This window comes from Misgurnus anguillicaudatus, chromosome 24 (genome assembly GCF_027580225.2).
Source record: "Misgurnus anguillicaudatus chromosome 24, ASM2758022v2, whole genome shotgun sequence".
Lineage (NCBI taxonomy): Eukaryota > Metazoa > Chordata > Actinopteri > Cypriniformes > Cobitidae > Misgurnus > Misgurnus anguillicaudatus.
Window position 1 is genome coordinate 32,270,929 of NC_073360.2, and position 25,032 is coordinate 32,295,960.

Here is a 25,032-nt window from a genome sequence, read left to right on the forward strand (position 1 = left end):
CGAACTGAAAATGAACGAGTCACCTAAATGAACTAAAATTTCCATCACTATTTCGACTACCTCTGGATGTGGTTGAAAGTGGTCGAAAGTGTACGAGCTCAAAACGATTTGAACACTGTTTACACCTGGCATTAACGTTGTCCACTTGTGATCCGATCGACGAAAACGCATGTTAAGGCCAAGTGTAAACAGCCTCAAAGTAAAACCACATGGTTATTTATTAAAATACACAGCAGAGCATATGCAGATGAGATGGATAATGAAGTATAGCAAATGGTAAGGGTTTAAAAACAGGCCACAAGTGTCTGAGTGTGTGACAATTTTTATAGTACAGACAGGTGATTGGGAACAGGTGACAGTGATAAGTATAAAGGTGAAATGGATTGTTGACGGAGGGTAAGTGAGGAGCCTGCCGAATCCGTAACAGTACCCCCCTCATGGTCCACTCCTGAGGGCTGTTGGGACTTCCAACTCTGAGGTGGCGGACCTCTGCCACGGGAAGCGGGTTTCTCTGGGTGGGCAGTGTGGAACCCACTCAACAGTTCTGGGTCCAAGATGTCATCTCGGGGGACCCAGGAACGTTCCTCAGGTCCAAACCCCTCCCAAAAGACAAGGTATTCTAGCTGTCCACCTTGGCGTCCGGATTCCAGGAACTCCCACACTGTGTACACTCCAATCTCTTATTCAAGGGGGGCATCTTCACCAGGTTATTTAGAGGGAGAGGTATAAACAGGTTAGTGATATGGCTTGAATTGTAAAATATGAAAACAGGGTAAATCTGATATAGAGGGGGAAACTGGAGTTTGAATGCTACCGGATTGACCTTCTTAATTATAGTGAATGGGCTGATGTATCTGGGACTTCTTGCAGGGGAGACACAGGTGGATGGTTTTTGTAGACAACCACACTTTCTGTCCAACTTGGTAGGTGGGTGTCCCTGAAAAGTGGGTGTCTGCTATGTGCTGCTGACATCTCACAGCCCCCTGCAGGTGGTGATGAGTTGAGTCCAACACCCTCTCACTCTCCTGGAATCAATGCTGCACCGAAGGGACTGCAGAGAGTTCCTTGGACCAGGGGAACAATAGTGATTAGTAGCAGAGTACGTACTGAAACAGAGTAAGAGCTGTGGCTTTCTGTCGAAGGGAGTTCTGTGCGTACTCGGCCCAGGCAAGGAATTGGATCCAGGAGTTCTGGTGCTATTGGCAGAAGGTTCAGAGGAAACAACTGTCTTTCTGGATCTTTCTTTCTGTTTGTTCAGTGGGTGATAACCAGATGAGAGGCTTACTGTCACATCTAGGAGCTTCATGAAGGATTTCCAGACTTTAGAAATAATCTGCGGACCTCTATCAGAGACAGTGTCTTTGGGTAAATATCTGAACACATACTGGAATATTAGTTTTGCACTTTTCATGGCAGACGGTAAACCTTTGGGGGTATCAGACGGTTTGACTTGGAGAAACGGACAACAATGATAAATATCCATGACAGAAGTGTTTAAGAACTTCTGGGGATGCATGAAATGAGGATGTTGTCTATGTAGATCAATACATAATGATTCAGGATGTCTCTGAAGATGGTATGCATGAAATCCTTGAAAATGGAGGGGGCATTAATTAATCCAAACAGCATTACTTAATATTCAAACTGGCCAGTAGGGATCACAAAAGCAAATTTCCACTTATTTTCACTTCAAATCCTGATGAGATTATACACACTTCGTAAATTGAGCTTAGAGAATATCTTGTCACCTCGTAGATGTTCTAAGGCTGCTAGAACGAGAGGAAAGGGATGCAGGAATTTCTTTTTGGTAATTTTTTTGTAAAGTCCCCAGTAATCAATAGAGGGTCGGCGTCCGCCATCTTTCTTGGCTACTAAGAAAAAGGGTGATGCAGCAGGGGAGGTCGAAGGACAAATGTAACCTTGATTGAGAGCTACAATCGGTAACAAGACCGGACAGTGACTGAGAGTGTGAGTCAGTCTTTTATAGTGCAGACAGGTGATTGGAAACAGGTGACGGTGATTAGTAATCAGGTGATGTGGATCATTGATGGGGAGTCAGCGAGGAGCCTGGCGAATCTGTAACAAGTGGCTTGTACGCTGTATTTTCTGTATGTTTTTTTTTCAGTGTTAACATTTTCTTTATAAACAATTATTTATGAATTTGTTACTTCAATTACTTTTCCAAGTTATAGTTCTTCTGTTTATTATTTATGTCATTTGGTTATATACATTTATTTCAGCTACAGTAGCTTGTCTGTCTACTGTCTACTTGTCTGTCTACTGTACAGGATCATCGGCGGCCAAAGCTCATTGATGCATGTGGGAGTGAAGGCTGACCCATGTGTTCCTTCCTGACTTACTTATTCATTTAACTGATGCTTTTATCCAAAGCGACTTACAATTGCTATATATGTCAAAGGTTGCATGCCTCTGGAGCAACTAGGGGTTAAGTTTCTTGCTCAGGGACACAATGATGTGTCACAATTGATTAGAACCCCGTTTCTCACACCAATGGCGTGTGGCTTATCCACCACCCTATGTTCCAATCCAAGAGACGACCTACTGTAGCTGAAATTGCTGAAAATTGAATGCTGGTTCTGATAAAAAGTGTAGTGGAGTATATGCCTTGACAGGTCAGGGCTGTTTCTGGGGCAAATGGGGGACTTACACAATATGAGGCAAGTGGACATAATGTTATGGCTGATCGGTGTGTGTCATGACTTTTACCAGTTTACCAGCTAAATTGTTTTAGCTACTTTTTAACATGAGGAATCTAACTCTTTTAATGTATAAATAAGTCAGAATGCATTAAATTAGATCCATTAAACCCACCCCCTTAATATTTAGCTATAGTATCCATATTTTCAATAAACTTTATTTTTATTATTAAAGATATACACTTCTCCCCATTTAGGTGCTGGTTGGCTTCACCCAAATGTATATGTTGTTGTTGTTAACTTTATTGCCCTCATTGTGGAAAATTATCTCTGGCTTTACCGTACATCACAAAAAAGATATCTATTTAGGTACATAACACACAAAAATACTGTACCATAGTAAAAAATATTTAAGGTCACCTGCGATTAAAATTTAAACAGCATTGAGCACAAAATATAGTTGACCTTTTACACTGCTTTCTTCTTTATTCATTATGCTCTTCATGTGCATGTGTCTGGCAGAAACACCTCTGCAGTTTTGCATACTGGTGACATGAGAACTGTTAAGTGATAACCTTTTCTTGACTTGAGAACCGCTGTCACATTGCTTGCATGCTTTCAAAAGCTCACAGTTTTTCTCATCTGAAACATTTCAACAGTTTGCAAATCTTGTTGTAAATACATCCAAAAGGACATCTCTATTACCCCAACCTACAGCCATCTTTGGTTTTTCAAAAACTTTTACTTGAACTTGAACTTGTTAAACCACAATCCAAGAAGAACGAAATATTTTTTATCTTTGTGGGTGTGGACATCAGAGAACTACTTTTAACTTATGAAAAAACACAATTCTTTCTTCTGCTGAACAAGAGAAGCATTTATTACTCTTTAATCACTTTCTTCTATTTTATTTTGTTTCAGTTGGTTCTCATCCAGTCCACTTATTTAAGCAGGGGGCTGAGAAGGTAAGCTTTTACATGGAAGCGAATATTTCATTTAATTGTATTAAAGAAATCTATTATTTGTCCCCATTCACGTCTTATTTTCTAATGGTGAAGGGAACATAAACCCATAATGGGAACAATTGTGAAAAAAAACACTTTAGTTGGTAAACTGGTGAAGGTCATGAGATGTGCACTGTTACATTGTACTGAAATGTTTTTAACATTTGCGCTTGTTTGCAGTTTATACTGTAGGTGGGATTTTTCTATATTAGAAGAAGCATTGTGATCCAGAGATGAAAAGACTGATATATCTTCTGTTTCAAGGTACCGTTTCACTTTACTGCTATTCATGCATTTTATACGGCAAGAGATTTCACTTTATATACATGTATTTTAACTAATCCACTTTAAACTGAGTAATAAACTTATTTCAGTTTAGGCAGAGTAAACTTTTCTCAGTAAACATTTAAAGTTTGTTTTGCTTTACATATTAGGCCAAAAGTTATTGTTTCATAATATTTTGTGCACAAATTCGTTCTTTGTGTCTCTGTTTATTGAAAAAAAGAGCAGTTGAAACTACCTTCGACCAGAAAGGAATGAAATATATATTCATACCTTAAACCTTACACTGTATGTTCATAACTTATATGATGTTCCAGTATGCTAAATGAAAGAAAAAGATATATTAAATTTCACATTAACAAGTTCACATTATAAATGTAATCAATATGATTATAAAGCATATTTGCCGTGCTTTCAGAGTGAATTTTAGCTCGAATTCAGAATACCCCCCCCCCCTTTAACTGGAATAGATATAACACCAGAGAGTGAGGTGATGGGTGGAGGAGAGATGCTGCAAAAAAGTGTTAAGGGACAGAGGTGAGGGACGGATATATATAGAGACATCTTAGTGCTGATTGGTTGGATTACATAACCATGCTCTTCTCGAACATAGCACATTGTATGCATGTGACAAGATATATCTTCCATGGTCCCTACAGTGCCTTCCCTAAAAATTAAACCAATTAACTTGTTTTGGGACACTGGCAGAGGTTCTGACATGCTCTTATATTTGGTCTCGTCTCCTCACACGTAAACAACGCAGCGCTTATAAACAATTGTTTTTCGATTATAATTAGTTTATTTAAAAGTAGACATTTCAGGGTAGTTTCAATAGATTTTTGTAACGTGTTTTGAGAGACAGTGGGTGGAGACAGAGATGTTTGAATGCACATCCTGTTTATTTTCTTTATTTGACAAAAACACAAAGATTTGATGTTATTGTGAATGTACACAAATTAAAGAAGACCCTTCACAGTTTCAAATGATGTCAAACACGTAAGTGTATGATTATTATTGATGGAGTATTTTAAGTTGATTCTGCTTTGATGAGGAATAAACACGTCAAAATACGAAACCACATTTTTGGACCCCAGAGTGTTAACAGGCAGCCATTAATACATTACAGATTTTTTTCGATTGCTAAACGACAGTCAGCACAACTGGAGCTACATGTGCAAAACACTAACTACAGTCTGCACTAGCTACAGTTAACTGGGCTAAACTGTTCATATTACCCGCAAAACTCACTCCAAGCAACACAACTCTTAACACATGGCTCAAAACAGCTCAGTGCAGCCAAACACTAAACACAACCCTCACTGAGATAACACACACTGTCACTCACAACACACTAAGAGGAAAAACACTAACATCAAACACCAATACAGACAATACAACATTTTCATCTTTACAGTTTAAACAATTTCAATGACTTCATACAAAGTAATGCTTTCTTCAAAGAATGATTGATTTATTTTTCACATGATTTATTGAAATTTTTAGAACATGACAATTCTTTAAGTAAATGAAAATTAGCAGTTTGCTAATCTGTATTCTAATCTAATCTGCTTGCTATAATCTGTAGTAATTTACGGAATTACAGTAATGAGAAAAAAAACTAAAAGTACATACTATAATTCGAACAAATAAATGAGGGGCTAATCCTCCCTCTTTCTAGCATCAGGCCACTCCCTGCCACCATTCTCCCTCCAAGGACCCATCTTCCTTGTTCCATTTCCAAAATTAGTCTTTCTGAGCTCTCTCTCTCTCTCTCTCTCTCTCTCTCTCTCTATCTCTCTCTCTCACATGTGCAAAATCTTCTCTCAAAATAGGATGAAAATGCAACATAAATGTATTACTTTTTTGTCCTTAATACATAATAAACATAATTTGTATACTTAAAGGGATAGTTCACCCAAAAGATTAAAAGTCTGTCATCATTTTTTCACCCTCATGCTTTTTTCTTACCCTCAAACCTGCAAGAGTTTTGTCATTTTGTTAAACAAAACAGAATATACATTTATTAATATTTATATTATATATATTTATATTTATATAATTATATGAAATTGCAATCAGCAGTGTTTGAAAGGCACAACGCTGAAATCAATTCTGTTTTGAATGTGTTGTTCACAGTTTTGATAGCAGTGTGATAGCATTTGAACAAAGCGCTGTAAATTGTTGTGCAGGTTGTGGTTAAAGTCATGGGATAAGTGTGTAGAGTTTTGAAAACTGTGTTCCAAGCAATGAAAAACGAACTAGAGTTTGGTCCACATGAACTGCTGCTGTGCAGACTGAGTTTTGCACATGTGACTCCAGTTGAGGCCACTGTCGTTTAGCAATCGAAAAAAACTGTAATATTATTTAATGTTTTGTCTCACAGGTGTTCTGCTGTATGAGACTTTGGCATGGGAAGTGAAATTGCCAACAAAAATTAGTGGCCTCAAAGGTTCCTGTCTGGTTATACCGTGCTCTTACTCTTACACTTCAAACCCACCTACTAACCCACATAGAGTTGTGTGGTATCAGTGGGTGTCGAAAGGCTTCCCTTTAGTTTATGATCCCTGGTATCCAGACAGTGTCATTGACAAGTTCAGAGGAAAAACTGATTTATATAACCCTACAAACTCAGATCGGGATTGTAGTCTGCTGATCAAAAGCGTGAATCCATCCCACAGTGGGGAAAAAGTATATGCATGGATTGACCCAGAAAATATTGGATGGCGCACCTATAAGTTTTATGATGTCACATCCACGATTATTGTTGACAGTACGTGAATACTATACATGTTCTTTTAATGTAATATTTTGGTTTTAAGTTTCATTACAGCTGTATCATCGGTTGCCTAACTGTAACATTTTCCCTACTGTAGCAAATCCACAGCAGCCCATCATTAATATTTACGGAGGTTTAAAGACCGGTGACAGCATTACAGTAGTGTGTTACATCTTACACACCTGTCCATACAGCAAACCAAACATCATTCTGAAGGGTATTGAAGGATCTGATAAAATAGATGATGTCCGTATGGAAAATGGTCGATGGAAAATCACTCTGACACGCACCGGTGTTGTGAAGGCTGAACGCTCAGATATCGAGTGTACTGTAACACATCATGGAGGCAGAACAGCAACAGCTATGAAATCACTAAGTGCAAAATGTAAATAAAAATGATGAATGCATTCAAAAGCATACATCTATACCTGCTTCTGTTTTATCCGTCTGATACAGTCAGTTTACAATGAATTTAAAGACATTGGGCATTTAACTATTTGTAAAATTAATGAAAGTAAAAGTTACATTTATTCAAATGCAGCTTTAAATCATGTTTGATGTTTGTGCCAACTGCTTATAATTTAATTTCAGGTGTCTATTATAATATAACCATTGAGCCTAAACTGGCAGCAGATATCATAGAGGATGTTGGAATGAACTTCACTTGTACCGTCCACCATTCCTGTCAGAAGAATCCTCCGATCCTCTCCTGGAACTATGAGAATATGCCAGTCAAACATGGAAAGAAGCAACTTACCAGGTTTGAATTGGCCACCTTTTCCACCATAACCTTTTTGGGGACAAAGAAAGAAGATGGGAAGAAATTAATCTGCACTACAAATATTCCTGGACAGAAAATCACAGCATCTGTCGACTTGCATGTACAACGTGAGTGATTTCAAGACATCATACATGATGTGTGCGATTCCTCTGTGTCTTTTCATTTATAGATTTTTCTCTGCAGATTATTTTACAGAGCCTCTAAAACCAGTGAATCCAGTCCAGAATAAATGTATGTGTTTCACATTTGTCCTGTAGCTGTTTGCATCATAATGACCCATAAAAAACTTCCTTCTTTTACTTCCTTTAGTGTGTACAATTCCTTTGTGTCTTTTCACTTATAGATTTTTGTCTGCAGATTCTTTTACAGGGCCTCCAAAACCAATGACTCCAGTCCAAGAAAATATATGTATGTTTGTGTGTTTCACATGTGTCCTGTAGCTTTTTATATGATATATACATCATAATGAATAATAAATGACTTCCTTCTTTCACTTCCTTTAGCTGTTTCCCAGAATGAACCTGATGGGATGCACTTTGACTTGAAGACAATTGTGCTTTACATTCTAGCCCCCTCATTTGTCTTTCTTCTCACTTGCATGTTTGCTGGAGTCATCATATACAAGAAGTGTAACAGGTACATGTGTGTTACATCACGGTTATACTTAGGTCAGAATTAAATATTCATATATTGACAAGATGTAGTTGTGTTGAGCATGTATAGCTTTTCATACGGTTATATAACACTGACAATATTAATTATAGGTCTTCACCTGCTAATCCACAAGAATCAAAGCCTGAACAAAGGTACAATATGCATTTTAAATGTTATGTGTAACCATATAGATGTTAACCAACTTATGTTTTCAAGAAGCATCACTTGTGTGTTTGGAGCTGCTAAATGACACCAATCAAATAGATGGGTGTGGATGTAAATTTATAAAATGTGTTGTGTATTTCAAGATTTAAAAATACAGAAATGTATACAAGTTCATGCTGACAACCTCACACCTTTTGTGTAAGCAACCAACCCTACCCACTTTAGGGAACTCTGCAGCATAAAGTTTGCAGATATCTATTCACAATTGTATTAGTTAATTCATTACCTAACTCAGGGGTAGGCATTATCGGTCCTGAGTGCCAATGTCCTGCAGATTGTAGCTCCAACCCTGATAAAACCTCTCCTACCTGTGGTTTTCAGGTGATGCTTTAGACCTTGATTAGTTATTTCAGGTGTGCTTGATTAGAGCTGGAGCTAAACTCTGCAGGACATCGGCACTCCAGGACCGACATTGGCTACACCTTAACCTAAACTAACAATACTTGTATAGCATCTGGTGAGCTAGGTTTAAGTATGTGGGAATTATAGCTTAATAAGTTAGTACATGCCTAGAAACTCCTCTCGGCCTTAGCAACCTTATCACAATCTAAAAAATGTCGGTAAAATTGTGACATACAAGGGGTCATCATGGATTTGTGTCTGATTTCTTGTAGTAATTTCTTTAAAACCATATGTCTGCTGAACTAAATGTATAAGTAAAAGTGTAAACGAGTTAAGCAAAGGGATGAATTGAATATACATAAATATATTTATAAAAACTAGGGCCGGGACTTTAACGCGTTAATTAAGATTAATTAATTACACAAAAATAACGCGTTAAACATTTTTAACGCATTTTAATCGCACTTGTTTTTGCACCGCGGAACATTTGTCATGAGTTTCGGCGGACCGATTATACTGGAGCACCAACTACTGTAGCGTTCATGACTTCAGACCACAACAAACCACAGTGAACCTGAACGAAGAGGCTGATGAGATCGCTTTGGTTGGCCCCGTGGATGGGAATTTTTTTTTTATAAAAACGAACGTATGTAAGCGTCGATAAGAGCATGGTTGTGTGTAAGCTATGCAACAAGGAATTCACATATCACCGCAGCACATCGAGCATCTCAATGCAAAACATACAGCAGCTAGCGTGGACATTAGCCCAACTCCGGGTACAACGACTTGGTTGAACAAAAATAAACAATATTTTGTTGCTTAAGCTTATGTATTCAGTCATTATTCATGGTACACTATTAGAACGAATGTGTTAAAAACAACACATTAGTGTTGATTCTGGGACAACACACTAACTGCGTCGTCCTGGAATCCACCCATCTCTGTGTTATTATTGAAACAACACATTTTGTGTTACTTTTAACACAACATGTGTTATACTTGAACACAAAATGACACATAATGTGTTAAAATTACACATGTGTTAAAAGCTTATTGCACAATGATGTGTAAAAAATTAACACATCCTTTCTAAGAGTGTATACTAAAAATCCATGTAAAAAAATTACTTCTTAATGTTCTCAGGTCAAATATTTATATGCAATTAAAATGCGATTAATTTAGATTAATTAATTACAAAGCCTCTAATTCATTAGATTATTTTTTTTAATCGAGTCCCGGCCCTAATAAAAACACAAAATATCACACTTCACCTTTCTTGTTGTAATATTAATGCATGTGTTGTTCACAGCTCAAATGATCTGTATGCAGCTGTGGCAGTCAAAACGTCCCAGAAAGCCCGCATACCATCATCAAAGAGGTATTGTGCGTTTTAACCCAGTCTCTAAAACTGTAAACTGTATTTGTTTTATAAAATATTTTTGTACAGTATGTGTTGTGGGGACATTTCCCAGATGTATTGGTTTTTATACTGTAGAAACTGTACATTCTATTCCCTTCCCTTCCCGTAAACCTTAAACCCAACCCTGACAGAAAACGTTCTGCTATTTCAGATTTTCGAGAAACATCACATGTGTGTGTGTGTGGAGCTGCTAAAAGGCACAAACTAAATAGATTGGTGTGGGTGTACATTTATAAAATGTGTTGCGTATTTGAAGTTTTATAATTACAGAGAAGTTCATGCTGACAACCTCACACCTTTTATGCAAGCAAGCAGCCCTACCCACTTTAGGGAACTCTGCAGCATAAAGTTTTCAGATATCAAAACATGTTTACAATTGTATTAGTTAATTCATTACCTATCTCAGGGGTGGGCAGCATCAGTCCTGAGTGCCGATGTCCTGCAGATTTTTGCATCAACCTTGATAAAACCTCTCCTACAGGTGACGTTTTAGGCCAGGGGTCACCAATCCTGCTCCTGGAGGGCCAGTGTCTCTGCAAAGTTTAGCTCCAACCCTAATCATACACACCTGAAGCAGCTAATTAATGTGTTTCAGGTGTGTTTGAATAAGGTTGAAGCTAGGGTGTTTCTCAATTCCAAGAACGCAAAGAACGGACTTGCGTCCTTGTGGAGATCGAACTTGCCAGGCCACCTCGGAAGAACGAACTTAGAAGGTCGCGAGAACACAGAACGCACTTATGAGAATTGAGATGTGTGCGATCTTCCTGTTGGTCACCTGACCTCCACCATTGTTTTGCCGCAATGACTTCTGGGACGTGAAGCAATTTCAGCGCGCAAGTCTGTACTTGATGCATCCTCGATATCAAGAACACATCCGGGTATTTTTATGCATCCTCTGTACTTGCGTTCTTGAGAATTGGAATGAATTTCGACTGTTAATGATGACGTAGAGCGAGAACACGAGGACGCAAGATCGCTGAAGAACACATATTGAGAAACAGCCCTAAACTTTGCAGAGACACCGGCCCTCCAGGAGCAGGATTAGTGACCCCTGCTTTAGACCTTGATTAGTTATTTCAGGTGTGTTTGATTAGAGCAGGAGCTAAACTCTGCAGAACATCTGCACTCCAGGACCGCCGTTGCCTACCCCTTAACCCAGTGGTTCTCCAATTCCAAAAACATTTTAGATGTCATATAAAAACACCTCATTAAGTTAAACAGCTTGTTAGTGTGTTAATAAAGGAGCCTGTTGAGTAAAATCAGGTGTTTCATATAAGGAGACATCTAAAACATTCTGGTAGGAGGGGGGCTCGAGTACTGGAATTGAGAAGCACTGCCTTAACCTAAACTAACAATACTTATATAGCATCTGGTGAGCTAGGTTTACGTATGTGTGAATTATAGCTTAATAAGTTATTATATGACAAAAGGCCTAGAAACTGCTTTCTGCATTAGCAATCTTATCACAATCTAAAAAATGTAGGTAAAAGGGTGACATACAATGGGTCATCATGCATCTGTGTCTGATCTGTGTCTGCTGATCTAAATGCATCTGTATAGGTATAAAAGAATCAAGCAAAAGGAGGAAGTAAATATACATAACAATGGCGTGTTTACCATTTTGGGGACCCTAAGCAATGTTCAAGGACCTGGGGCCCCCCATGCCCCAACATTGCCTTAAGTTTTTTATATAAATTGCACAACAGTAATATTGAGTATATAGAACTAATTTGGACATACAGTATATGAACCAGATTTATTTTATTTTCAACTGCTACATTTTTTTTACAGTTTGGTATAAGGCAAAAATTCTTGGTTTAAAAAATAAGAGTAGTGCCTATTATAATATGAATCACATAGCTCTCATTTTCATATTGCAGAAACAAACTTACTGTGAGATACAACAAGCATATAGACCAGACATGCACTAAAGATAAGATATTGATGCCATTGATAAGATACAGAATATGATTTATATATTTTCTGCGTGATTTAAACCTGGTGTCTTTATAGCCTATTATGTTTCCTCCTTTATTTCACGATGAGTATGAAACAAAAGATTGCGTGTCACTGATCACACCAAACCACCAATTACAGGTGTGAAGCCCAAAGCCTTAAACTTGAAAATCGAGTGAATGTTGTGCAGTTGCAAGTGCACAGAAAGAGTCGAGGGAGCGCTCATCCCAGCACTTGAATGTGTGACAGCATTTGTGCGTGCAGAGCAGTGCCGGTCCTAGATGCTGGGAGGCCCTAAGCAAAGCTTTGTGAGGGGCCCTCTGTCAGTGCATTCAGACCCTGATAGCATAGCACACATACATCTCGGAGACGTCTATTTGATGTCTGCGTTTACATCTGCAAGATGTCTTATTTAAATTGTTTTCTCATCTGCAATACGTCTGTGAGACGTCTCCTAAAAGATGTCATATAGACATATTGAAGATGTCTGCCAGACTTTTTTGATTTAGAATGTATGTAAAGCAGCTCTTTTCCTTTATAAGATGTTTTTACACACCAGATGTATTCCAGATCTCCAGATCTTTACCAGACATCTCACAGACATACCTGTGCTATCTGGGTAAAACCCAGTCAATGTTGCTGTTAGTTAGTTGTTAACTAACCACATAGTGTATTATCTTATAGCTGTATAATATTCCCATATGCACATTACTTTGAAACCCTGACTGATAAACTTGCTGATTATAATATGAAACATGTATTTGCTGATAAGTTGTTTTGATTTAAAATGTGTTGTGAGATGCACTAAAAAATTTACCTGATCTAAATAAATGTAATGAATCAAATTAAATTACATATAAATACATACTGTTAATACACAGGGGTTAAATTGGGATTTGTTATGTGGGGGGGGGCTCTGTGGGGAGGGGTACTTCGAGGGGTAACATGTTTAATACTGATGACAGCAAAGCCACTGGTGTGTTTCAATGACATTCTGGACCTCTGATAGGATTTGATAAGTTTCAGCTTTAAAAGAGCATTTCACCCGTAGAAACATTAATCTTTATTGAAAGTGTTATATTTGTAGTCGAAATGTAACATAGATTTAGAATTTGGTGCCTATTTTACAGAGAAAAGGGGTGTTTGTAGTCTCATTCCCTCAACAAAGACATTGCACTTACTTCTTTCAATGATGCAAAATGATGATTTTTACGTCATTGAAAGAAGGAAGTGCAACACTGAAGTCTGTATTTCTCCTGTCTCGTCGGCAACTGAGGAAATTATGCACGACCATTCAAAAACATGCTGGAGTTCTAACTATACAAAGCTTAATGCAAATGGGTGAAGTGTCCCTTTAAAGCTGTCACAGAGGTTGACACCAAATATTTTAAAAATAGTGTCTGATTTTAAATATTGCAAATCTATGAGTTTGACACCCTATATCCATTTGTTGCACATGTCATTATGCACAACTGATCAAACTTTAAAGGAAGTTAAAAGAATCAATCTCCTTGAATAATTCTAGGCATAAGATGCCCAAAAAGACTCAATTAACAAGATAAGGTACAACACACAGTACTGTATCAGCAACATGTCTTATAAATTAGCCATAGAGATTCCCTATGCTGGTCAGCAGCTACAATCATATAGTTAGGTTTGATTTGTGTAATCAAAATACATTATTTTATTATCTATACAATGAGTTATATCCAGTGTTATCCAGTTAACATACTGTAATTAAACGAGTGACATATACTTTAATCCTTTACAAATTTCAAGTCTTCTATTAAGTTTTCTCGACGTGGGCACCATTCTTACCTCTCTCTCTCTCTCTCTCCCTCCCTCTCTCTCTCTCTCGCTCTCTCTCTCTCTCTCTCTCTCTCTCTCTCTCGTCAAATTATCCTGCACGAGAGCGCGTTCTTGAAGTTCAAAGGGAAAAGCGCGTGTTTTCGCGGCAATTTCGTCACCCAATTCGCGTCATTTGAATCGCCCCATGCTAGGACGCGTGTCTTTACATTGACTTAATCTGCTCGCGCAAATCCTTTATCTGGTTCCCTTGCTTTACGTTTTTCCCCTTTATTCTGCCCCAGACGGATAGATTTGTTTTAAATCAATGGTGGGCATATAATATGCGCATCGTTACCAAATCACTCTTCTGCGTCATGCACGCGGCCGTTTCTAAATTTGAAGGCTGCAACCTCGGGATCATGTCGCATATGCGCGCTGCATACGTCATCAAGCCTGATTTATTTAAGTTAAATAAGCATTTCATTTGCAAGTCATAAGCATAATATAACAATTAACCATTAACCAAGAATAATAGTCAACATTGTAATTGTTAATATTCTAAAATACGTTTTTATGATGCATATGCAGCCTACAAATGTGACCTCTGAAGGCTGCAGCCTTCGGATTGAGAAACTGCCTGCATGTTGTCCGAGTACATATCAGTGATTTAAGAAATCATTAAGTATTTTTAAAAACCCGCACAAATTCGGAAGTTTGCAAATTATTTAAATTATAGCGTCTTGTTTTCATTAAACATAATAATAATTTTTCTTTGATATAATGGTTTTAAATAATTCTGAGATCAAGGGGGCCCTCTAGTGGTGCGGGGCCCTATGCAAATTGCGTACTTTGCGTATAGGAAAGACCGGCACTGGTGCAGAGGGGTGCTTTCGCGTGGAGTCTTTTTTGTATATATGTATATGCGCCCTCGCAAGTATGCTTTTCTGTGCACGAGTGTTATTCTGCACGCATACTCGCACATATCTTGCTCGCACGTTAGATGTGGGTCTGAATGAACGCAACATACTTTCGAAGCTATGCTTACCACGCTCCCCTTTTTATAACTCTGCCCGCAATCATAAAATAAGAAATCATTAAATAAGTTAACTACTTGTGGCCAGTAGGGAACCCCCAAGCCTGCAGGCCCCATGCAATTGCGTGGTTTGCGTGGTGGGTAAACATAAATATATTTATAAAAACATACAGTATTACACTTCACCTTTCTTTTTGTGATATTAATGCATGTGTTGTTCACAGCTCAAATGATCTGTATGCAGCTGTGGGAGTCAAAAAGTCCCCAAAAGACTGTAAACCATCACCAAAGAGGTATTGTGCATTTTAAACCAGTCAGTCTCTAAAACTGTAACCTGGACATTTATTTTATAAAATATATTTTGTACAGTATGTGTTGTGGGGACATTCCACAGATGTAATGTTTTTTATACTATACAAACTGTACATACAGAGTTGTAATCATTCATTACACACAGACTGATATATTTCAATGTTTATTTCTTTAATTTTGATGATTATAACTGAAAACAAAGGAAAAACCCAGAATCAGTATCTCAGAAAATTTCTTATAGTGATTTTTTTTAACCATATGTCTGCTGATCTAATGGCATCTGTATAAGTGTAAAAGAATCAAGCAAAGGGATGAAGTTAATATACATAAATATATTTATTAAAACATACAATATCACACTTCACCTTTCATGTTGTGATTTTAATGCATGTGTTGTTTACAGCTCAAATGATCTGTATGCAGCTGTGGGAGTCAAAACTATTTAACTGTATATTTGTTTTATAAAATATTGAAGTATCTGTCTATACTAAGAGTGCATCATATTGGCATAAAAGAACCATTTTTTGACTGTGCGTTTCTTTAAAGAACCTTTAACATCACACTTTTATTCAATTTAGATGTAAAGCACTCACCATTAGCATGCTCCATTTTGGCAGGTTGAACCTCATATACAGTAGGCTATAAATTTGTTGTGTTTGACTTCATTGCTAGTGATGTCCGGTTCATGAACAAATTTTTTTTTTTGAACCGGTTCTTTTCAGTGAACGAGTTGAATCAGTAAACCAAATCGTACTGAATTGTTTAAAAGAGTTTGTGTCTTGAGACAGCAATGATCCACAAGTTACTGACTTTTAGATGTGCTCGAAAGTCATTTCGATTCTGAATAAGTGAGAGTAATCAGTAGATATCTAATGTATCAAACTAATAGGAGCTCTCTGCAAAGGTACACTGACTGACCCGGTGAACTTTGTTGATACTGAGCATGTGCAGTATACATACTGGAATTCCAGAGTGAATCAAGAACTTGTTTCTATCAGACGCGGATGAACCATTAATACTGTGCATGCATTTACTGAAAAGGCACGATACAGAGATTTTCGAGTCAGGAACAGGTTGAATAGAATAACATATAAATCAACATAAAGAACTTGTGAATCATTCGGACTTCCCATCCTTACATCATGCCGATCTGTGCGATCCGATTGGCATATGAAATCAAATAACTGCGGTGGCGTGAGATTGACTGGAGAGCAGACTGGTGTGGCGCCACAAGAACTGACAGGCCAATGACATCAAAGTACAGCGATTAAAGAAATCACACGAAGAAGTTAGGCTTGTTTGAGATGAGCAAATTCTGCCCAGAATCAATCACTGGTGATCGCCGTGAAATGCATGGGGGTAAGAAAAGTGTCTGAGTTATGTCCAACTTGCTCTGATGTCATGCTGATATGTGCCAAAAAACTCTCGTGATGGAGAGGCTGGCTCATTGGATTCTGCAGCCGGACGCAGTTGTGGAGCCTTAAATTGCGCATGCTCGCTTAGTCTACGTGTCTATAGGGTGTCCCATCTGTACGTGTCACACGGTGACGATCTTTCCAGGGGCGGAACCGAAATCTGGAGAGTTTGGTTCCGCCCGGAAGTGTTTCCGCCCGGACGGGAAAAGACGAACACTGGAACTTCCGGTAAGCGCCGCGAGACGGAAAATCAGCGAATTGAACGCAGGTGTGTCTAGTTAACATTAGCGGCTGATGATTGGAGTAAACGACGAACAGGGCAGTATAAAGGATCATCTAAAACCACAGTTTGTGTTCAGTTGTTGGGCTCGTTTGGTGCACTTGTTGTTGGGCTGTTTTCCTCTCAGGCTAAAGCTGGCGTGGCTGTGTGGGACGTAGTAAACCATCGTGGTTGGAAGACGATCGGAGACTACTGGAAACTGCAACGAAACAAAAGGAGGAGCGGAGTTAGCGTGAGTGTTTGCTATACTGAAGATATTGTGACATAAGTGAAATCGCTGTACAGCCCTGTTGGGGGAAGAAACAACTCGTTCTGTGTGGCTGGAGATAATCGCCTGTGTGTATTAAAGAGGAGAACATTAGAGAAGAACTTGCAGTGATTGTGAGTATGAAACATTGAATTTGGGACACATTGTACACTAACCTGTGTCGCAGCGAATGACTCCAGGAAAAGGAGGACGGCCCTACCCCTAAATAGTGTGGTGGGTGAGCCGGAGGAGGACAAACTGGGGCTATCACAGCGACGTGAATGCTGACTGGGCCGTGCTAAACACAGCCAAACGGACTCCGGCGAAGTGGAGGAAGACGGGGGCGTCCTAAGTGTTCACTTTGAGTGCGGTGGGTGAGTCTCTGTTGTTGTGGAAATTTCACTTTGACGTGGTGCTGTGTACTGCTGTGTGTGTATTGTCAGAAACCCCCCGCCTTCGCTAACCTCGCCGTGGGAGAACGAAGAGGCTGCCGGTGTCAGTTGTTATTACCTGGCATATGCTGTGAGCGAGCTCTGGATGTGCAGTATTACTGTGGTGTTTGTCAGCAGTCATTCTTTGCATCTGGGTTGTTCTGTAGAGTGGTGGTGAAGAGTTGGACCGCTAGAGGCTGTGTGAGTACAACTAAAGATTAATGCTGCTTGTACATTCATCTATATAATGCCTACTGTTGCAGAGTGAGGTGGAGTAGATCCCGCCTGTCCCGAGGCCTCTTCCAAGGGGCGCCCCTGTCCAGTGCTCTACAGTCTAGGAAGTGGAGAGGAGAGGGCAGCGCTCGGCTCGGTGAGACAGCATAGCATTTTCCCCTCTGCAGTCGCAACAGCCGTTGGGAGGTTTTGTCCCCGACGCTTTATCACCAAACAGTCTCGAAATACCTGGCCAATCGAGAGAGCCCCGGTCACTGTAAGTCCACCACATTTCAATCCAAGTATAACATCCATGAAATTTGACTGCCATCTGACCAAGAGCGTTGCTGTGTGGAGTAGAACAAAGGAAGTGTATAAGAAACCCCACCCGTACCGTACTTACAGTACGTCGTCCCAAGTGGAGAGGTGAGAGCAAACCAGCAGTTTGAATAACTGTATCTTTGTGTCCCAGCCCGCAGCCTGCAGAGAGAAAGAGGGAGTGAATAAGGAAAACTGTCCCTGCACCATACTTTCTGTACGTCGTCCCAAGGGGAGAGGTGAGAGCAAACCAGCAGTTGAATAACCGTATCCTTGTGTCCCAGCCCGCAGCCTGTGGAGAGAGAGAAAGAGAACGAGGAAAACCCTACCTGTACCGTACTTACTGTACGCCGTCCCAAGTGGAGAGGTGAAAGCAGACCAGCAGTCTAAATAACCGTATCTTTGTGCCCCAGCCCGCAGCCTGTGGAGAGAGAAAGAGAGAGAATGAGGAAAACCCTACCTGTACCGTACTTATTGTACGTCGTCCCAAGTGGAGAGGTGAGAGCAAACCAGCAGTTTGGATAACCGTATCTTTGTGTCCCAGCCCGCAGCCTGTGGAGAGAGAAAGAGAAAGAGAACGAGGAAAACCCTACCTGTACCGTACTTACTATACGTTGCTCCCAGCCGAAGAGGTGAGAGTAACTCAGCAGTCTAATTACCTGATCCTCTGTGTCCCAGTTAGCAGCCTGCGGAGAAAGAAAGTGGAGAAAGGAACGAACAAAACCTTACCTGTACTGCACTTACTGCACGTTGTTCTGGGCAGGAAAGGTGAGAGGGAGTCAATCGCAGTGTAACTAACCGATCTCCTGTGTTCTAGCGGCAGTCTGCAAAGAAGGAGAGAAGAGACATATACGTGAGTCAAAGGAACGCTTACGACAACCACCCGCCAGCACCACGTACTGAAGAGAAACGGTGTTAGTCGAAAAAGGGTACGTAACGAAGGAAGTTCTACGAGCCCAACACTTATCTTGTTGTTCATTCTGCCTCCAGGAGGAAGAGGAGGGTGCCACGGGAACCTAAGTCCAGGCGGAGGAGCCTGAGTCCCACATCCCCCGCAGTGTCTTGGACCCCGGACACTCAACCCCCCCCCCTTTACTCTTCCGACCACGGCCCACCTGGAGGGCAGGACAAAGAGTCTAGTTTTAATTCCCGTCCCCCTCCCCATTTCCCATATCCATTTTAATTAATTTAAATAAAGTTTATGCTTTTATACTTACGTGCACTTGTGTTGTCTGGTCATTGGGTTGGCTTTGGGCACCTCCTCGAGGTGGAAGTTAAAAGGGGCGTGGCATTATTATAGCAGCAGCCAGCCCCGACGTGTGACATACGCTTTTACGCTTTAAAGTGTGCTCATCAGCGCCCCCTTTGCCCCTTGATGCAGTCTCCAACGAAGCCCAGACTGCAGCAGGCTTCGCGCACTTTACCAACTCAGAAGTTCTTAGTGAAAGAGCAATCAGACCAATCCAACGACGGAAGGGAGGAGTTCACACTGACGGGCAACTTTCTTTCCTATTTCCGGTTTGACTCTTGAGTCTGTCCCACAACACGACTCCGGTGCACCCACGTGGACTCGCATCAAGGGTCTTTAAAGTCTGCACTCTGAGGAGGACCACAAGTAACGAGTGTGCCATTTGGGCAGGGCCATGGATTGTAATAGCTATATAATGTTTACAACTTGAGTGCTCTTTATGAGTGCAGTGAAGACGTGATTGTGGAGATTGAAGTGGCATAAAATGATAACATGATAACATGACAAGGCCTTGTCCAAAGAAAACAAAGTTAACACTCTGGGGTCCAAAAACGCGGTGCAAAAATCAGTACAAAACCATGAAGTGGAAAGACATATTCACATTTGTTGGACTTAAAGTTATATGGTAACATGAGCCACATGAAGTTTATGTAACAGTTCATAGCAAAGCTCTGTTGTGTATCACTCAAAGTTTTAGTTTCTTAGCATTGCTTGTATAAAGACATTGGAAATGCCAGTCATGTGATGTTCACTTATATATTTCGGAACTTTTTTCCAAACTGACACAAAGTTGTCTGCTAAAAAGACGACCTTGCTAAAGATGATTTAGTTCCTAATGATCATGCTAAAGAAGACAAGGCAAATGCAATTCTCCAGGTGGTACACAAGCTAACTTAAAAAAAATGGAAGACCAAACTCAGCGCTTTATACACTTTGAAAAGCTAAATGGGGACAATTCATTAGCTATTGACAATAATAAGAAATACATAGCTGAACTGCAGTCCCAATTAATGCATCTTAAAAAAGAGAATGCAATTTTGAAGAACGCGTGTGATAAACACACAACCTTAGTGATAAACACTAAGGTTGATCGGCTTGCCTAAAGAAGATGACGAGAATGTCCGGGAGTCATCGGGATTTTGACTCGGATTATTCCTTTGTCGGTGAAGAGGCTGTGTGACACCGTGGATACCATGCACAGGCTTGGTAACATAGAGAGTGCCGCTTCCTCAAACAACGTCTCCAGAGTTGTCATCATTCAGTTACATTTCGTACATTGCGGGATGAAGTCTGGAGAAAATACAAGAATGCTGTCTGTAAAGATTTTCACTTCAGCTTCAAGAAAGACTTCTCCAAGGAAGACAGACTAGCCCATGCTAAACTGTGGCCCTTTGTACAGGAGGCCCATTGGAGGGGGAAGCATGCATACCTGAAGGAAGGCTATGTATTTATTGATAACAAGAAGTTGGACCCGGTCTGACTTTTTTGTTTGCTTTATTGGTACTGTTCTAAGGTATGTTTTTAAGTGTTATCGGGCTAATACAAATTACTACAAGTTTTTGTGTAGCTAGTAAGATTTCTCATTGCTGCTCATTCTCTTGGTTAATTTTCTATTTGTTTGTGCATATATAGACTCTTTTTTGTTGTCCTTGTTACCGTTAAATGTAAGGGGACTGAAAATAATAACGTCAAAAGTAAGGCAATTTTTCTTTATTGTAAGAAGCAGAAGATGAACAATGACTGCGTTTACATGCAGCCAATAACCCGTTCAAATCCGGAATATTTGCAATAACCCGGTCGCGCACGTCCATGTAAACACCGGCAAAAACCCGAATATGCTCATATTCCTGTTTTTAAAATCCCGAATATTACCCCTGGGTTACCTCTTTTCTAACCCGAAATTTTGGTCATGTAAACGCGCATCGGGATATTCCCATCAAAAGGAACATTGATTTGTGTACTGCACATGTTCTATTCGCAAGGAATCTTGGTCTTTTGAGTAGAGGAACTTCTTGTATGCGCCAAAAAACCGGGAGGGAGTAGCATGGCGAGAGAGATGCGCCACACTTTTAGAGCGAGGAGGAAACCAATTGCAACAACCGCGGTTTTCATGTTAAATTAATATATAGCTATTCTTGTTTTTCAAAGCATACATGTATAATAAAGGCCAAATATCAATAGTTATGAGGGTAACTTTTTTTGTGTGAATTTGAATTCAAAATGTAATACTATGCTATTCATATTTCGTTTAAATACAGTGAATGTGTGTAAAAGTTAAAGATGACAGAATAACTGTAGCGTCGTCTGCATCTTGATGCAGTTTCTAAGATTACAATTACTTTAATTTAACTAATTAACACAAATACAAAGCGGCATAATATAACTGATTGTTTACCAGCATTAAAACCACTTAAAATAAAAACCTTAGGTTTTTTCTTTGTAGGCTATACAGCGTCCGCTCCGTGGATAAGGATGTTGCAATAACGCCGGTGGCTTTATTATTAACTGACTGAATACTTATTTATACCTGACATTTAGATATGAAAGTTTATCATCAACAGTAGCTATCTGCGTGAAACATAAACATTGATGATCATCTGCCGACTCGACTGTTTCTGCACGTTCTCAGTCCGCTTAATTAACGGCTTCGTTCTATCCGCGTGAGGTAAACATTTTTGTTCTGTACTTTTTTACTTGCATGTATTTCTACATATTTTCGGGAAGTAACACTCAGGATATAATGTAAGTTATTATAGATAGCATATAAGCTTGTTCTGAAAGGATGACAATTATAAAAATTATCCATCCACCTTAATTTAGCCAAAATAATGATTTATTCGTTTTCAAACTTTATAGATGTTAATATGATTGAAAATGCCATAAATAAATATTCATTGCCTTCTGTAAGCTATTGCATTCGTTTTGTACATTTATAGGTGCATAAATACTGTCTAATTTTAATTTCTTTAAGACACGGTTGTGTTCTCTATTTACCGATGCTCTGTAAATTTGCACTTAAAAACCTTCTTGTTAGAAAATTGTTCTTCAATTAATTTTTTTTTCAGAAAAAAAGCAGCTTGTTCTGGATTTAAATAATACTTTTATTTTAGTAAATGAAGGCGGTAAAACCGCATAGCGCACTAGTGAGCCACGCAAAATCACCGCATTTACCTTTTAATCAGTTTACATCAGGATATTGCCAATTCCATGTATACAGGGGTAACTCTCTCTGCTCACGCATGTAAACGCGTTATTCCGAATGTTTCAGAAACCCGAAACCCGACCTTAACCTGACCATAACCCGAATATTTACAGCATGTAAACGTAGTCAGTGTTATTTTGCAAGAAACCCATTCTGAATATGAGGACACACAGTTTCGGAAAATTCAGTGTGGGGGGGACTCTGCTTATTTCAGCCATTGTAAATCTCATTTAGCTGGTGTTATGATTTTGTTTAAATTTAAATTTGATTGATTGTTGGAGATTTAAGAATCCTGTAGTTAGAAAATACACATGGTTCAACGCATCTAACAATGGCCAGTGCTCCAGGTTGGACTACTGCCTTATTCCATTTAACTGTATTCATAATATTTCTAAATGTGCAGCTCCCCTGACTGATCATTTATCAGTGAATTTAATCCTTACCATAATTAAGAACAAGCGACCACAAAACTCAGTTTTGGAAATTCAACAAGGAAGTTAGAGATTTTTCTAAGAACTTATATTATTCTAATTACTCTAAGGTATGCTGCAAATCCTTTTTTTCAAGCACTTCAAGGTTGTATTGACTTAATTAAGGATAGCTTTAAAATACTATTGAGGATGATTTAATAATTGAGGAGTTGGAAAAAGCTATTAATCAAATGGCCAAGAGAAAATCACCTGGCTTAAATGGTTAACGGTGAATCTCTTTTTTTTTCTTTTTTTTATTTTTGTTGTTGAAAGGATACACATCAGCTTTTATTTGAAACCCTTTGTGAGTGTATTTTAAATCTAAATCTCTCTCCCACAATGAAGTGTGGTCTCATTACATTGATTCCAAAGACCAACAAAGATCTGCTTTCTATTGATATTGGAGACCAATAACCCTGTTAGGAATGGATTACAAACTACTAGCTCTTGTATATGCCCTGAGGACATCATCCACTTGGCAAAATCAGGAGAGCCATATGCCAATCGCCTCGTTATTTGGGAATGCCAATTTGCCTTTATAAAGGGAAAAAAATATACATTTTCATACAAGACAATATGTTGGACTACAGTCAAGTAATAGAAAAAGAGAGTCTAATACTATTCCTTGATTTTTTATGGCCTTTGACTTGTTAGAACATGGCTTTATTGTTGAAACAATTAAGATAATGGGGTTTGGTGATCAATTCTGCAACATAATTAAAATTTTGTATTCAGACATATCTAGTTCGGTATCGTTGGGATCTGAAATGAGCTTCAAAATGTCTAGAGGATTTCGTCAAGGATGTCCCTTATCTCCAAATTTTTTTATTCTAACAACTCAGATGCTCACTTTAGCTATTGTCAAAGATTTTAATTTGCAAGGCATTAAGATTTTTGAAAAGGAATTTAAGATTAGACAATTTGCAGACGATCCCCGGCCCAATGCGCATTAACCTGTGTCTTCAGCAAGTCTGTTCCAATCGTGCTTTTCTGTAGCGCAGTCGGTGGAATGCAACTGCGCCCGGCTGCAGATGCAATGGTATTTACTATAGTAAACTGCAGTAATATTTTGAGGCAACAATTACACGTCATCGACCCAGAATGCACTATGAACAAAACATAATTGCAGCCTCCACAACTTAAAATGAGTATTACTATTTTTTTAAGCACCTTTAGTAAGTGCCAGTTAGATATTTATGATTACTGTATGCTAAAGTATGTTTACTGAAAAGTTGAATATGTTTCTTTGACATTTGGCAGATAAAAATGTTCAAACTTTATACTAATCAGATGTAACATCTTTAAATAAATTAACTTTAAAAATAATTCATTTAATGATTTATTAACTTTTCAATTGTTTATTGTCTCCTGTGCAATTTAGTCAGAGAAAATCCTGCCCTGTAAGTATATAATCGATATTTACAATTACTTTACATCATTTCTGTGAATTGACCTCAAATAGTGTCTGAAATCTTTTTGACTGATTTTACCTCTTTGTTTCTGAATTTATACTTCAAGATTGAGGATTATGAAGACTATTAAACCAACATGGAAGATCTCAACATTTATGGAAATGTCTAATGAAAATGCTCAACATAACATAAAAATGTGCTTAATAACCAGTGTTGGTCAAGTTACTTGGAAATAGTAATTAGTTACTGATTACTTTCCTAAGAAAGTAATCCTGTTACTTTACTGATTACTTATTTTCAAAAGTAATTAGTTACTTTACTAGTCACTTTACTAATTACTTTTCAAAAACATGATGCACGACCTGAATATGCTACAGTTTAAAGCAACAGGGCCCGGTTGCATAAAGCACCTTAAGTGTAATTTTCCCTTAAATTCACCCTTATGTTTCATTTAAACTTAAGGGTGTTGCAAAAAAAAAAAAACCTTAAGCTTTTTCTGTTGCATTTCCATGGCAACAATAGTATTTTATAAACATGGGTCGCTGTCGTGAAACATTTAACGATT

General features: G+C 38.8%; 1 protein-coding gene across 1 annotated transcript; it reads left to right on the forward strand.

The window, feature by feature from the left end:
- Positions 1–555: 555 nt before the first annotated feature.
- On the forward strand, positions 556–7,704 carry LOC129438924 (sialoadhesin-like). Its single transcript, XM_073863369.1, has 7 exons — positions 556–723; positions 980–1,099; positions 3,874–3,925; positions 6,327–6,713; positions 6,817–7,104; positions 7,311–7,607; positions 7,670–7,704. Exons 1-7 carry the CDS (start codon positions 556–558, stop codon positions 7,702–7,704), a joined length of 1,347 nt encoding a protein of 448 aa, XP_073719470.1.
- The last annotated feature ends 17,328 nt before the right edge of the window (positions 7,705–25,032 follow it).